Source organism: Carlito syrichta, unplaced genomic scaffold, assembly GCF_000164805.1.
Source record: "Carlito syrichta isolate Samal-C Ts95f unplaced genomic scaffold, Tarsius_syrichta-2.0.1 Scaffold301888, whole genome shotgun sequence".
NCBI classification, from domain to species: domain Eukaryota; kingdom Metazoa; phylum Chordata; class Mammalia; order Primates; family Tarsiidae; genus Carlito; species Carlito syrichta.
This window is the reverse complement of record NW_007245984.1, coordinates 78,053-92,140: the sequence shown is the minus strand read 5'-3', so window position 1 is coordinate 92,140 and position 14,088 is coordinate 78,053. Positions and strand designations below refer to the sequence as shown.

The 14,088-nt window shown below is 51.4% G+C and overlaps 1 protein-coding gene across 1 annotated transcript in view; it reads left to right on the top strand.

Moving 5' to 3' along the window:
• CHRNA9 (cholinergic receptor nicotinic alpha 9 subunit) overlaps window positions 1–13,475 on the top strand; it is a 16,224-nt gene extending 2,749 nt beyond the window's left edge. Inside the window, exons 4-5 of the mRNA XM_008055586.1 lie at window positions 8,594–9,126; window positions 12,943–13,475. Coding sequence (XP_008053777.1) covers window positions 8,594–9,126; window positions 12,943–13,475 — 1,066 coding nt within the window. The remainder of the gene's footprint in view (window positions 1–8,593; window positions 9,127–12,942) is intronic.
• The last annotated feature ends 613 nt before the right edge of the window (window positions 13,476–14,088 follow it).

The window sequence follows — 14,088 nt, the reverse complement described above, 5'->3', positions numbered from 1 at the left end:
AAACAAAAAAAAAAAAAAAAAAAAAAAAAAAGAGTGCAAACATCATGAAAAAGCAATGATTAAAACATGCATAGCCAGGCGGTGGCTCATGCCTGTAATCCCAGCACTTTGTGAGACGTCGTCTCTACAAAAAAACTAAAACGTCAGCCAGGCGTGGTGGTATGTGCCTACAATCCCAACTACTCGGGAAGCTGAGGTGGGAGGATTGCCTGAGCCCAGGAGGTAGAGACTGCCATGATCTGTGATCATGCCACTGCAGGACCCAGCTTTAAAAACAAAAACAAGCCAGGCTCGGTGGCTCAGCCTGTAATCCCAGCACTTTGGGAGGCTGAGGTGAGAGGATTGCCTGAGCCCGTGGGTTCGAGACCCGCTTGGGCAACTTGGCGAGACCTCATCTCTACAATAAATCAAAAAATTAGCCGGGCGTGGTAGCGCACGCCTGTAGCTCCAGCTACTTGGAAGGGTGAGGCGGAAGGTTCGCCGGAGCCCAGCAGGTCGAGGCTGCGGTGACCGGGAGCGGCCACTGCACTCCAGTCTGGGTGACAGAGTGAGACTCCAACTCAAAAAACAAACAAACAAACAAAAACAGAAACAACAAAAAAACTGCATGCGGTTAAATATTGATTCATGTTTGTAGGGCCTGAAAAAATGGTCTCAGAATCTTAGATAGTGAAATAAGAGGTCATAAAAGCTTAGAGCTGGAAGGAGACCATCAAATTCAATCTCCTCTCCGCCTTTCCAGGTGGGAAATTGTAGGCTGCATGAGTTTGCTAGCGGGACCATAACAAAGGACCACAAACCAGGGGACTAATGCATCAGAAATGCATTATTTTACTGTTCTGGAGTCTACCAGTCTAAGACCCAGGTGACAGTGGGGTGATCCCTCTGAGGTAAGGGAGAATTTGGTCCTAGCCTCTCCCAGCTTCTGGTGGCTTACTGGCAATCTTTGGGGTTCCTTGAATTGTGGGAGCATCATTCTGATCTCTGCCCTTATCTTCACATGATGCTCTCCCTGTGTGTTTCCTGTGTCCAAATTTCCCCTTTCTATAAGGACATCAGTCATTTTGAATCACGTGCCCAGTGTGACTTCATCCTAACCTAATTTAACTCATTACCATGACCCCACTCTCAAATAAATTACCATGACGCCCATCTGCCATGACTTCATTCTCAAATAAAGTCACATTCTGTGTGTCGGGGGCTAAGACTTCAGTAGATGAATTTTTCACAGATACAATTCAACAGCAGCCTTCGATGTCCAAGATCACATATCAGTAGTGAACTAGGTCAGGTGCAGTGGCTCACACCTGTAATCCCAGCACTGTGGGAGGCCAAGGCAGGAGGATCACTTGAGCTCAGGAGTTTGAGACCAGCCTGGACAACAGAGTGAGACCTCATCTCCTCAAAAGAAATATGTATTTATTTCATTTCATTTATTTATTTGAGTTGGAGTCTCACTCTGTTGCCCAGGCTGGAGTTCAGTGGCACGCTAACGGCCACCGCAGCCTCAACCTGCTGGGCTCAGGCTATCCTTCTGCCTCAGTCTTCCAAGTAGCTGGAACTACAGGCGTGTGCCACCATGCCCAGCTAATTTTTCTTGATTGATTGTAGAGATGAGGTCTTGCCAAGTTGCCCAGGTTGGTATCGAACTCTTGGGTTCAAGCAATCCTCTCAACTCGGCTTCCCAAAGTGCTGGGATTATAGGCATGAGCCACCATGCCTGACCAATTTTTTTTTTTTAATTAGCCAGGCATAGTGATGTACACCTATAGTCCCAGCTACTTGGGAGGCTGAGGTGGGAGGACTGCTTGAGCTCAGGAGTCTGAGGCTGCAGTGAGCCATGGTCGTGCCATGGCACCCCATCCTGGGACTTCGACTTAAAAAAAATGAATTATGTTGGAATGGGCCATCTAACTGCCAGCCTATGGATTTGGGGCTTTGTGTGGCCTGGAGGCTGACCCAGATGGCAGGGCCTGGTTCAGCAGGCCTGGGGTGGCCCGACGCCCTGCACTCACACAGGCTCCTGGGCCATGGGCCCTGCTGGTCATGGGTCACACTTTGGGAGAGGAGCCAGATCTGTCACCTCAATTCAGGGACTTCGGCTGTTGTCAAAGGAGCGTCTCTCTCTCTTTTTTTTTTTTTTGAGTTGGAGTCTCACTCTGTCGCCCAGACTGGAGTGCAGTGGCCACTCCCGGCCACCGCAGCCTCGACCTGCTGGGCTCCGGCCATTCTTCCGCCTCAGCCTTCCGAGGAGCTGGAACTACAGGCACGCGCTACCACACCCAGCTAATTTTTGATTTATTGTAGAGATAAGGTCTTGCCAAGTTGCCCAGGCGGGTCTCAAACCCGCGGACTCAGGCAGTCCACTCACCTAAGCCTCCCAAAGGCGTGGGATTACAGGTTGAGCCATCGAGCCCAGCCTTGTCTCTCTCTTTATTCTGGGGCCCAACAAGTTCCGTGGGTTGGGAGAGCTTCCGCTGTGGCTCAGAACAATGTGGTGGGGCAGCTGGAGGGGTCCCTTGGTGGAGCCTCCCAATCAGGCATGAATTTCCCTTAAGGAGGCCACAGGGGCCTGCTGGGGGTGGGGGGGTTGCAGCCTGGAACTGGTTCCCTCCTCACCCAGGGAGCCCCTCCAAGGTCATGACCTCCTGGTTCGTAGCCCTGATTCGCTGTCCGGTCCCCACTTGGAGTGACTGGAGGAGTCTTCCCTATCCTGTCCCGAGGGAGATAACATTCAAGTACTGGTGTCCTTTTTAAAAATTTTTCTTTTTTAAGTTGGAGTCTCTGTCACCCACAATCAGGGAACACTGCAGCCTCGACCTCCTGGTTCAGGCGATCTTCCCATCTCAGCCTCCTGATTAGGTAGACACCACCATGCCTGGCTAATTTTTTGTATTATTTGAGATGAGGGCTCACTATGTTGCCCAGGCTGGTCTTGAACTCCTGGGCTCAAGCAATCCTCTCACGGCCTCCCAAAGTGCTGGGATTACTGATGTGAGCACCATGCCTGGCCACTGGTATTCTTTTACTCCAGTTCACGCCCCCGCATTCTCTCTCTTTCTCTCTCTCTCTCTCTCTCTCTCTCTCTCTCTCATACACACACACACACACACACACACACACACACACACACACACACACACCCAGAGCAAGAGAACAAGCCGCATTCTATCACCACCCTCCCACCACAGAGTGAGGAGAGCAGCATCTGAGGACTCAATTGACACAGCCCAGCTCCCATGGCATTCTGTGTGTTCCACCAAGTCTGCCTGGAAAATCGAGAGAATGGTGGTTCTCCACTCCCTCCTGCCTTGATGGCCGAGGCATGACCAACTCCTTCTGAAATGCTTCTCTGCAAGGAGCACAGCCATTCATGCTAAGCCCACCCCAGTACCTCTCACCAGATGCCAGTCCTGTGCTAACGAGCTCACACAACCCACAGTGGCTTTGGAAAATTCTGGCTGGGCATCGTGGTTCACACCTGTAATCCCAGCACTTTGGGAGGCGGAGGAGAGAGGACTGCCTGAACCCACTTTGAGACCAGCCTGGCCAACATGGTGAGATCTCATCTCTATAACAATAAATTTTTTAAAAATTAGCCTAGCGTGGTGGCACACGCCTGTGGTTCCAGCTACTTGGGAGGCTGAGGCAGAAGGATCACCTGAGGCCAGCAGGTGGAGGCTATGGTGGCCATGATTATGGCCCTGCACTCCAGCCTGGGCGACAGAGTGAGACTCTGACACAAAAAAATAAAAATAAAAAAGAAAGAAAAAGAAAATTCTGTCCTCACACTCCCTCCTTCCCCCACCTCATCACTGGCCTGGAGATGTCCTGCGAGCTCTGTTCTCTGCCTTTTTCTCATGCAGTTCTTGGCTTCCCACCTCGTTCTCCCAAAGTGCTGACTACAGATATGAGACACCACACTCAGCCTGACTATTATTGATATGTGATCTTGGACAACGAGGGTCCCTGTTGAGTTGTATTTGGCTTGTGTCCTTGAAAAATTCATATAATAGCCGGGCTTGGTGGCTCAGCCTGTAATCCCGCGCCTTGGAAGGCTGAGGTGAGTGGATTGCCTGAGCCCACGGGTTCGAGACCTGCCTGGGCAACTTGGCGAGGCCTGGGCAACTTGGCGAGACCTCATCTCTACAATAAATCAAAAAAATTAGCCGGGCATGGTAGCACGTACCTGTAGTTCCAGCTACTTGGAAGGCTGAGGCAGAAGGATCGCTGGAGCCCAGCAGGTCGAGGCTGCGGTGGCTGGGAGTGGCCACTGCACTCCAGTCTGGGCGACAGAGTGAGACTCCGACTCCAAAAAAAAAAAAAAAATTAGTATATTGAAGTCTCAACCCCCAACACTCAGTAAGTGACTTTATTTGAGAACAGGGTCATGGCAAGTTTCACCACACTGATTAATCAACTCTTTACTGTTCCTCTGGTTAACTCTTGAGTCTTCTCAGCCATCTTGTCACGGACAGTTCGGATTCTCTGTTTTCCCTCTACTTCTCTGTAAAACTTCTCAGTTATGCCATTTAGCGGAACCTCTGAACCTAAACGTAGCTATGGCTGAATGATGGATGTTTGTATTCCTTTAACCAATTAAAATGAAAATAGGAGAGAGTTGTAGGATCAAGCAGGTCGGGTCCCTGGTCATGAATGTGTCCCTGAGACCAGTCCTTCTGGCTGCATTCCTGGCCCTGTGGAATCTTCTAATGCCGGAGGCAGTATCGCCACTTCTCAGAAACGGATATGAAACATTGCAAACCACGGAATGGGCTTTCTGAGTGGTGGCTGGAAGAGGAAAGAGGGGCATAGAGTGAGTGATTCAGTCTAGTGGGTGATTCAGTCTAGTCTAGATACTTTACTAGACTGGGCAACATAGCGAGACCTTGTCTCTACCAAAAAATAAATAAAATTAGTCAGGTGTGGTGGTGTGCACCTATAGTCCCCCAGCTACTCAGAAAGTTGAGGCAGAAGGATTGCCTGAGCCCAGGTTGTGCCACTGTACTCCAGCCTGGGCCACAGGGTGAGATTCCAACTAAAAAAAAAAAAAAGATACTTTGGGCAGGAAGATTCTTAGTGTCCAGAGCCACCATTGACATTGATGACTTAATTCACAAGGCTAAACTTGTCAGGGAGTAGCCAGGAAGGCGATGACCTGGAAGCGCTTCACGTGAGGGACAGTTGAGTTTTTTTTTTTTTTTGAGTTGGAGTCTCATTCGGTCGCCTAGACTGGAATGCAGTGGCCGCTCCTGGCCACTGCAGACTCACCTGCTGGACTCCGGCGATCCTTCTACCTTAGCCTTCCGAGTAGCCGGAATTACAGGCATGCGCTACCACGCCCAGCTGATTTTTTGATTTATTGTAGAGATGAGGTCTCGCTGCCCAGGGGGGTCTCGAACCACGGGCTCAGGCAATCCACTCACCTCAGCCTCCCAAAGGCATGGGATTACAGGCTGAGCCACCGAGCCCGGCTAGGGACAGTTGACTTTGTTGATGCTTCGTTTAGACGAGAGGAGATCTTGGGCAGACTTGGTGGCTGCCTTAGGCCATCACAGAGAAAAGGAGGTATCAGAAAGAGAGAACATTACTCCCAAGAACAGAACCTAAGACCATGCATAGAAGCTGAAGGGAAGACGAATTCTCCTCAAAAAAGAATGTTCCCTCATTCACTTTAGCCGATGAATCGTCCCAAGAGGCGGTGACCTCCTTAGCGATATAGTAGCTTTGTTAGCAAATCATTGAAAAAGTAAATGAAAGCTGGGCACGGTAGTTCACGCCTATAATCCCAGCACCTTGGGAGGCTGAGGTGAGAGGATTGCCTGAGCCCACAGATTCAAGACCAGCTTGGGCAACGTGGCAAGACCTCATCTCTACGATAAATCAAAAAATTAGCCAGGCATGGTAGTGCGTGCCTGTAGTTCCAGCTACTTGGAAGGCTGAGGTGGAAGGATCATCTGAGCTCAGCAGGTAGAGTCTGCGGTGGCTGTGAGCGTGTCACTGCACTCCAACCCAGGCGACAGAGTAAGACTCCTCCTCCTCCTCCTCAAAAAAAAAAGTAAATGAATAGGGCTCAATGTTCTGGAGAGAATGTTTACTATGAGTCTTTGGTTAGTACAGTGGTTAGTGTAGAGGCTGCAAGGCTTCCTGACATACACAGATTAGGGAAAGAGCAGCCAACTGGCCGGGTGCAGTGGCTCACACCTGAAAGGCTAGCATTTTGGGAGGCTGAGGCGGGAGAATTGCTTAAGGCTGGGAGTTTGAGGCCAGCCTGGGCAACACAGTGAAACCTTGTCTCTACAATTAAATAAAAAAGTTTAGCCGGGCATGGTCGCACGTGCCTATAGTCCCAGCCTCTCAGGAGGCTGAGGCAGAAGGATCGCCTGAGCCCAGGAGGCTGAGGCTGCGGGGAGCCATAATTTTGCCATTGCACTCCAGCCTGGGCGACAAAGTGAGATCCCGATTCAAATAATAATAAAAATAAGAAGAAGATAAGAGTAGTTTACAGACATTATGAATTTGCATGTGTTATGGCAAAGTTTTACTGACTGGATTTTAAACCTAGGCATTGAATGCCCTGCTGTATTCATAAAAATTTGTCTAGAATTTAGCTTTAAGGTCAGCTAGATGACTTAGAGGGTGGCAGGATTTCTAGAGAAGACTGGAAATGAAGGAGTGAGAGGAGGAACAGGTTTGGAGAAAGAATTTGGTGTCTTTTTTTTTTTTTTTAGTCAGAGTCTCACTCTCTCACCCAGGCTGGAGTGCAGTGGCACGCTCACGGCCACTGCAGCCTCAATCTTCTGCCTCAGGCTTCCAAGTTACTGGAACTCCAGGTGTGCGCTACCACGCCTGGCTAATTTTTTGATCTGTTGTAGAGATGAGATCTCGCCAAGTCACCCAGGCTGGTCTCGAACCTGTGGGCTCAGGCAATCCTCTTGCCACCACCTCCCAAAGTGCTGGGATTATAGGCATGAGCTCAGGAGATGCCAAAGGTATGTCCAAAATCTGGAAAGAGAGTCTGGGCTGGAGGTGGTGAAGCCTCAGCCTGGTAGAACTCCTTCTGGGAGGAAGGAAGGTGACCAAGGGTGAGGCTGGGGAGGCCTCTACCATCCAGGCCTTTGTGGAAGAGTCTTGGACATCGTGGTTCAAGAGACAGAAGGGGAACCGAGAGGTAGCTGTTTGTGCAAACCTGGGGGGAAGAGTGTCCAGAAACAGCCCCCAGGTGAAGCACTTGAAGGATTGGCGCAGGGCGGACTCAGGAGAGGCTTCGGGTGTGCCATGCCGGCGTCGAAAATGGAGGCAAGATGGACGTGGCCACACAGATGTCAGTTACCCTGAGAACAGTTCAGGGGTGAGAAGGAGGTGAGAGGGTGGGAGGGGTCCAGGGGGCCCCAGAGTAAGAGGCACCAAGGGGGACCAAGTGGGAGGCAGAGAAGAGAGAATCCCAGCCCAGGAGGCACAGTCAGCCATGCACAGAGGGCAGGGGGCTTCTTGGTAAGGACGAGAAGGAAAGGACATTGGAGATGTCCCATGAAAGACCCTGGAGAGGAGAGGACGGGATGGACCGATGAGACTAGGCTGAGTTTCTGGGTGTGTTCTGGTGAGGGCGGCCCCTGGCCATGCTCGGGGTGAGGGTGAGGGTCAGGGTCAGGGTCAGGTCCTTCACCAGCTTGCTCCTCCCCAGTCTCCAGGGGTGGGCTTCTTACAACCCCAGCCGGGAAAGGCGCCTTGGCTCAAGTGTAAAACCGCGAAGGCCAGCTCAAGGGGGTGGGGGGTAGTAGAGGGAGTCACCCAAGGACCAAGAAGAGGCCAAGGAACGGGAGTGCAAGGGAGAAACATGTAACTATGCTGTGAGGGTCAGACGATTCCTGAGCATCAGTGTAAATGCTGTCCCGGTCATTTTTTTAATATTCTAGTTGAGAACGTGAACATGAGAAGCATAGGAAAGGGGAGACAAGAAATGATAGGTTCTGCATAGGTAGGATGCATCTGTGAAGGGCTGGGGCTTTACAGACAATGACCCCCCGAGATGCCCCCATCCGAATGCCCACAGCCTGTGAACGTTGTCTCCTGTGGAAAAAGAGTCCTTGCAGATGTGATGACAGGTTTGAGACAGGAGGAGGAACCTGGAGCATCCTGGTGGGCCTCACCTAGACACAAGGGTCCTCAGAAGAGGGAAGAGGAGGATCAGGACAGGGGATGCCATGAGCGAGGAGAGGTTAGTGCTGCAGGGAGGGGCCCTGAGATGAGGGAGACGGTGGCTTCTAGAAGCTGGAGAAGGCAGACTTATGACCACCCCCAAAGCCTCCAGAGGGCACGTGGCCCTGCTATGCGGTGATCTTAGGACTTTTGGCCTCTGAGTTGTCGAAAAGCTAGATGTGTGTTGTTTTAAGATTCAAGAGAACTTGGCCCTGACTAGCAACAGGAGCTGAGGAGAAGGGCGAATCCAAGTTGATTCCACAGTGACAGGGAAAATGGCGCATCACCGCCAAAGACACTGCCATGACGCGTGCGGGGCCATGAGCTGTCTGAGGGAAGGACGGTGGTGAGTCCTCTCGGGGTATGGCTCTCACTGTCCTTGTCTGGCCTCCAGGGCTGACGACGAGTCTTCCGAGCCCGTGAACACCAACGTGGTCCTGCGCTACGATGGCCTGATCACCTGGGATGCCCCGGCCATCACCAAGAGCTCCTGCGTGGTGGACGTCACCTACTTTCCCTTCGACAGCCAGCAGTGCAACCTGACCTTTGGGTCCTGGACCTACAACGGCAATCAGGTGGACCTGTTCAACGCGCTGGACAGCGGCGACCTCTCGGACTTCATTGAGGACGTGGAGTGGGAGGTCCGCGGCATGCCCGCCGTGAAGAACGTCATCTCCTATGGCTGCTGCTCCGAGCCCTACCCGGACGTGACCTTCACGCTCCTGCTGAAGAGGAGGTCCGCGTTCTACATCGTCAACCTCCTCGTCCCCTGTGTCCTCATCTCCTTCCTGGCCCCCTTGAGCTTCTACCTCCCAGCAGCCTCTGGGGAAAAGGTCTCCCTGGGAGTGACCATCCTGTTGGCCATGACCGTGTTCCAGCTCATGGTGGCGGAGATCATGCCAGCCTCTGAAAACGTCCCTCTGATAGGTGAGTTCAAGTATTTTACACTTCAAGCTTCATCGCGACTGGCCTTGTGCCTTTGAGGGTGTGTGTGTGCCTTTGAACTTGTCACAAAGCAGCCAACTTTATTTTTATTTTTATTTTATATTATTTTGAGTAGGAGTCTCACTCTGTCGTCCAGGCTGGAGTGCAGTGGCATGCTCATGACCACCTGTGTCCACCTGCTGGGCTCAGGTGATCCTTCTGACTCTGCCTTCCAAGTAGCCGGAACTACAGGTGTGCGCTACCACACCTGGCTAATTTTTAAAAAAATGTATTGTAGAAACGAGGTCTCGCCAAGTTGTCTAGGCTGGTCTCGACCCGGGCTCAGGCAATCCTCTCGCCTGGGCCTCCCAAAGTGCTGGGATGACAGGCTGAGCTACCGCACCTGGCCAAGGTGGCCAACTTTAGACTCGATATAGGCTGTCTCATGATTCTTGGTGTGTGCAGTTGGCGTCTTTGAACATAGACAGGGTGGTTGGGATCAAAGCTGGTCTTGTGGTCTCTGGGTTTACACAGAAGAGCAATGGACAGCATTCTAGTTGAGGGCAGTGGTTCTCGAATGGCGGTCCTTCGGTCCACAGCATCGGTGTCTGGGAACTTCCAGACACGTAGATGCTCAGGCCCCCCTACCTACAGACCTAGGAGCCCTGGAAAAGAGGTCTGGCCCTCTGTTTTCACAAACCTTCTGGGCAATTCTGATGCACTTTCTGTTCAAGTCTGAAAACCACTGACCTAGTGGTGAAGGTTCTGATGCTGAGGTCAGAGAAACCAGCATTTGAATGCTCTATTAATTTTTGAGTCAAGGTCTCACTCTGTGGTCCAGACTAGGGTGCAGTGGCATGACCATGGCTCACTGCAACCTCGACCTCCTGGGCTCAGGTGATCCTTCTGCCTCTGCACCCCCAGTAGCTGAGACCACAGGTGGGCACCACCACACCCGCCAACGGCAGACACAAGACATCATTCTTGATCAGATTTGGGCAAGTTACTGAGCCTCTGATCTCTGCTTCATCTTCTGCAACATTTGTGTAATTGATACCTTCTGTGTCATTGCTTGGTGCAGAACCAGGCACAGAACAAGTACTGAGTATACAGTGGCTATTAGTATCGTCTCCTGTCTCAAGGCCTTTGTTCTCGGGAAGAGTGGCAAACATGATAGGAGACAGGCTGGACTTTTAAACCTGAGATCTACCTTAACAGAATCATCCTCACCTTTCCAGGGTATGCTAGTAGGAAGCTTATTTTAAAATGCAGATTCTGGCCAGGCACAGTGGCTCACGCCTGTATTCCCAGGACTTTGGGAGGCCGAAGCAGGAGGATCACTTGAGCCCAGGAGTACAAGACCAGTCTGGACAACAGAGCTAGACCTTGTCTCTATAGAAAAGTAAAAAAAATTACCCAGGCATGGTGGTATCCACTTGTGGTCCCAGCCACTTGGAATGCTGAGGCAGAAGGATCACCTGAACCCAGGAGGTTGGCGCTGCAGTGAGCTGTGATCGTGCCACTGCATTTCAGCCTGGGCAACAGAGTGAGACTCTGGCTCAAAAATAAATAGAAGCTGGGCTCAGTGGCTCAGCCTGTAATCCCACGCCTTTGGGAGGCTGAGGTGAGTGGATTGCCTGATCCCATGGGTTCGAGACCCATCTGGGCAACTTGGCGAGACCTCATCCCTACAATAAATAAAAAAAATTAGCCGGGTCTGGTAGCACATGCCTGTAGTTCCAGCTACTTGGAAGGCTAAGGCGGAGCGATAGCCAGAGTCCAGCAGGCTGAGGCTGCAGTGGCCAGGAGCGTTCCACTGTACTCCAATCTAGGCGACAGATATTAATCTGAATTTTCTTTTTTTTAACAGCACTTTTGAAATAGGATTCTTTTATCATATATATATATTTTGAGTCAGGATCTCACTCTGTTGCTTAGGATGGAGTGTAGTAACATGACTTTGGCTCACCACAGCCTTGACCTGCTGGGCTCAGGAAATCCTCCTGCCTCAGCTTCTGGAGTAACTGGGACTATAGTTGTCACCACGTCTGGCTAATTTTTTGGATTTTTTGGTAAAGACAAGATCTTGCTGTTTTGCCAAGTCTGGTTTCGAACTCCAGGACTCAATTAATCCTCCTGCCTCAACTTCCCCAAAGTGCTGGGATTACAGGTGTGAGCCACCGTGCCCAATCTATGATCACATTTTCTTTTTCTTTTCTTTTTTTTTGAATTGGAGTCTCACTCTGTCACCCAGACTGGAGTGCACAGTGGCCGCTCCTGGCCACTGCAGCCTTGACCCACTGGGCTCCGGTGATCCTTCCACCTCAGCCTTCCGAGTAGGCGGAATTACAGGCGTGCACTACCACGCCCGCTGATTTTTGATTTATTGTAGAGATGAGGTCTCGCCCAGTTGCCCAGGCAGGTCTCGAACCCGCGGACTCAGACAATCCACTCACCTCAGCCTCCCAAGGTGCGGGATTACAGGCTGAGCCACTGAGCCTGGCTTATGATCACATTTTCAATACCATTTCTCCTTTCTTACTCTACAGTAAGTGGCTTCTATTTTAATGAGGTCTGAAGCCAATTCTGAGAACTGGTTAAGTTCATGAATTGTTGAGAATGGAAAAGTTTTCCACATTGTGATTTCAGCAAACACTTCCAAACCTTTTAACTCTGAACCAAGGACAGTGCTGGGAACTGTGTGTGTAACATCTCAGTTAAGCTTCCCCTTATTCCTGTGACTTAGATACCATGACTGCACCCACTGTATAGGACAGGAAGCTGAGGCTTAGCACAATTATATACTTCTCTTGAGGTCCCAAGTCTAGTGAGTGTCAAAGCTGGGACTGGATCCAAGGAAGTCGGATTCAAAGGTCTACACTAGTAACCATTAGGGTTGTACTAGTCTACTCATGGGAGTATATTAGTCACCACTTAGAAAATGTGTGTGGCCAGGTATGGTGGCTCATGCCTGTAACCCCAACATTTTGGAAGACCCAAGGTGGATTTGGGAGGATTGCTTGAGCCCAGGAGTTCGACACTAGTCTGGGCAACATAGCGAGACCTTGTCTTTATTAAAAAAATGCAAAAATTATCCAGGCATGGTGGTATGTCCCAGTTACTCAGGAGGCTGAGGTGGGAGAATTACCTGAACCCAGGAGGTTGAGGCTGCAGTGAGCTGTGACTGTATCACTGCACTCCAGCCTGGGTGTTTATTTTATTTTATTTTTTGAGTTGGAGTCTCACTGTCGCCCAGGCTGGAGTACAGTGGCACATTCACGGCCACTGTAGCCTCAACCTGCTGGGCTCAGGCGATTCTTCCTCCTCAGCCTTCCAAGTAGCCCAAGGTGATCTTGAACCCCTGGGCTCAGGCAATCCTCTCTCCTCAGCTTCCCAAAGTCCTGAGCCACCATGCCCAGCCTGTTTCTTTCTTTTTAAGCCAAATACAGCCCTGTGTCACCTAGCAGCGTTTTGCTCGATGACCCAGACTACCTATGCAACGCTGGTCCCATAAGATGACAACATCATATTTTTACCGCATCTTTTCTGTTTAAATACACAAATACTTCTCACTGGGTTACAGCTGTCCTCAGGCCTTGGAGTGGTCACGTGCCATGCAGGTGTGTAGCCTGGGGGCAGCAGGCTAGACCGCCCCGGCCCGGTGTGGCGCAGACTGTACCAACTAGGTGTGCGGAGGCGCACTCCGTGCGCAACCACGAAATCGCCTTTCTCTGCATGCGCCCCCCCCTCGTTAAGTGACGCACGGCTGAATGGGGACAGTCAGAGCTAATCTGGCCGTTGCTGTCGCTTTGACTCTAGGTAAATACTACATAGCCACCATGGCTCTCATCACAGCTTCCACCGCCCTGACCATCATGGTGATGAACATCCACTTCTGCGGCGCCGAGGCCCGGCCGGTGCCGCGCTGGGCCAGGGTGGTCATTCTGAAGTACATGTCCCGGCTCCTGTTTGTCTACGACGTCGGGGACAGCTGCCTCCGCCCACGCCGCCACAGGGAGCAGGACCACCTCACGGAGGTTTATTGCCCCCTCCCGGAGTCTCGCCTGAAGACGGTCAGGAACAAAGACCTTTCCAGAGGGGAGGACGTGAGCGGACTCTCCAAGAGCGAGCGGGGCTGCCACTCCAAGGCTGACGGCGGGGACTGTGCACGGTACGCGGCGCTGGCCAGGAACATCGCGTACATCGCCAAGTGCCTCAAGGACCACAGGGCCGCCCACTCCAAGGGCAGCGAGTGGAAGAAGGTGGCCAAGGTCATCGACCGGTTCTTCATGTGGGTGTTTTTCATCATGGTGCTCGTGATGACGGTTCTGATCATCGCCAGGGCGGATTAGTAGGCGACGGATGTCTGCAACCGACTCCAGGGCTCATCCACGCCGGCGTCTTGTTCATGTATGATCTAGGGGTTGTGTTGTCTGTGCTTTTTATTATTTGTGTTATTATTGTGAGTCGGGATTCCTTTTTTTTTTTTTTCTTTTTCTTTTTTTTTTTTTTGAGCTAGAATCTCTCTCTGTTGCCCAGGATGGAGGGCAGTGGCACACTCAGGCCACCCTAGCATTGACCTGCTTGGCTCCGGAGATCCTTCTGCCTAAGTAGCCAGAACTACAGGCGCTTGCTACCAGGCCCAGCTAATTTTCTTATTGTAAAGATGAGGTCTCGCCAAGTTGCCTGGGCTGGTCTCGAACCTGCGGGCTCAGGCAATCCACTCGCCTCAGCCTCCCAAAGTACTGGGGTTACAGGGTGAGCCACCGAGCCCCGCCCACAAGTCAGGATTTGACTCTGTTACTCAGGCTGGAGTGCAGTGACATGATCATGGCTCACCACAACCTTGACTTCCAGGGCGCAGGCAGTTCTCCTGCCTCAACCTCCCAAGTAGCTGGGTGGGACTGCAGTCATGTGCCACCACACCCAGCTAATTTTTAAATTTTTCACAGAGATGTTGTCTTG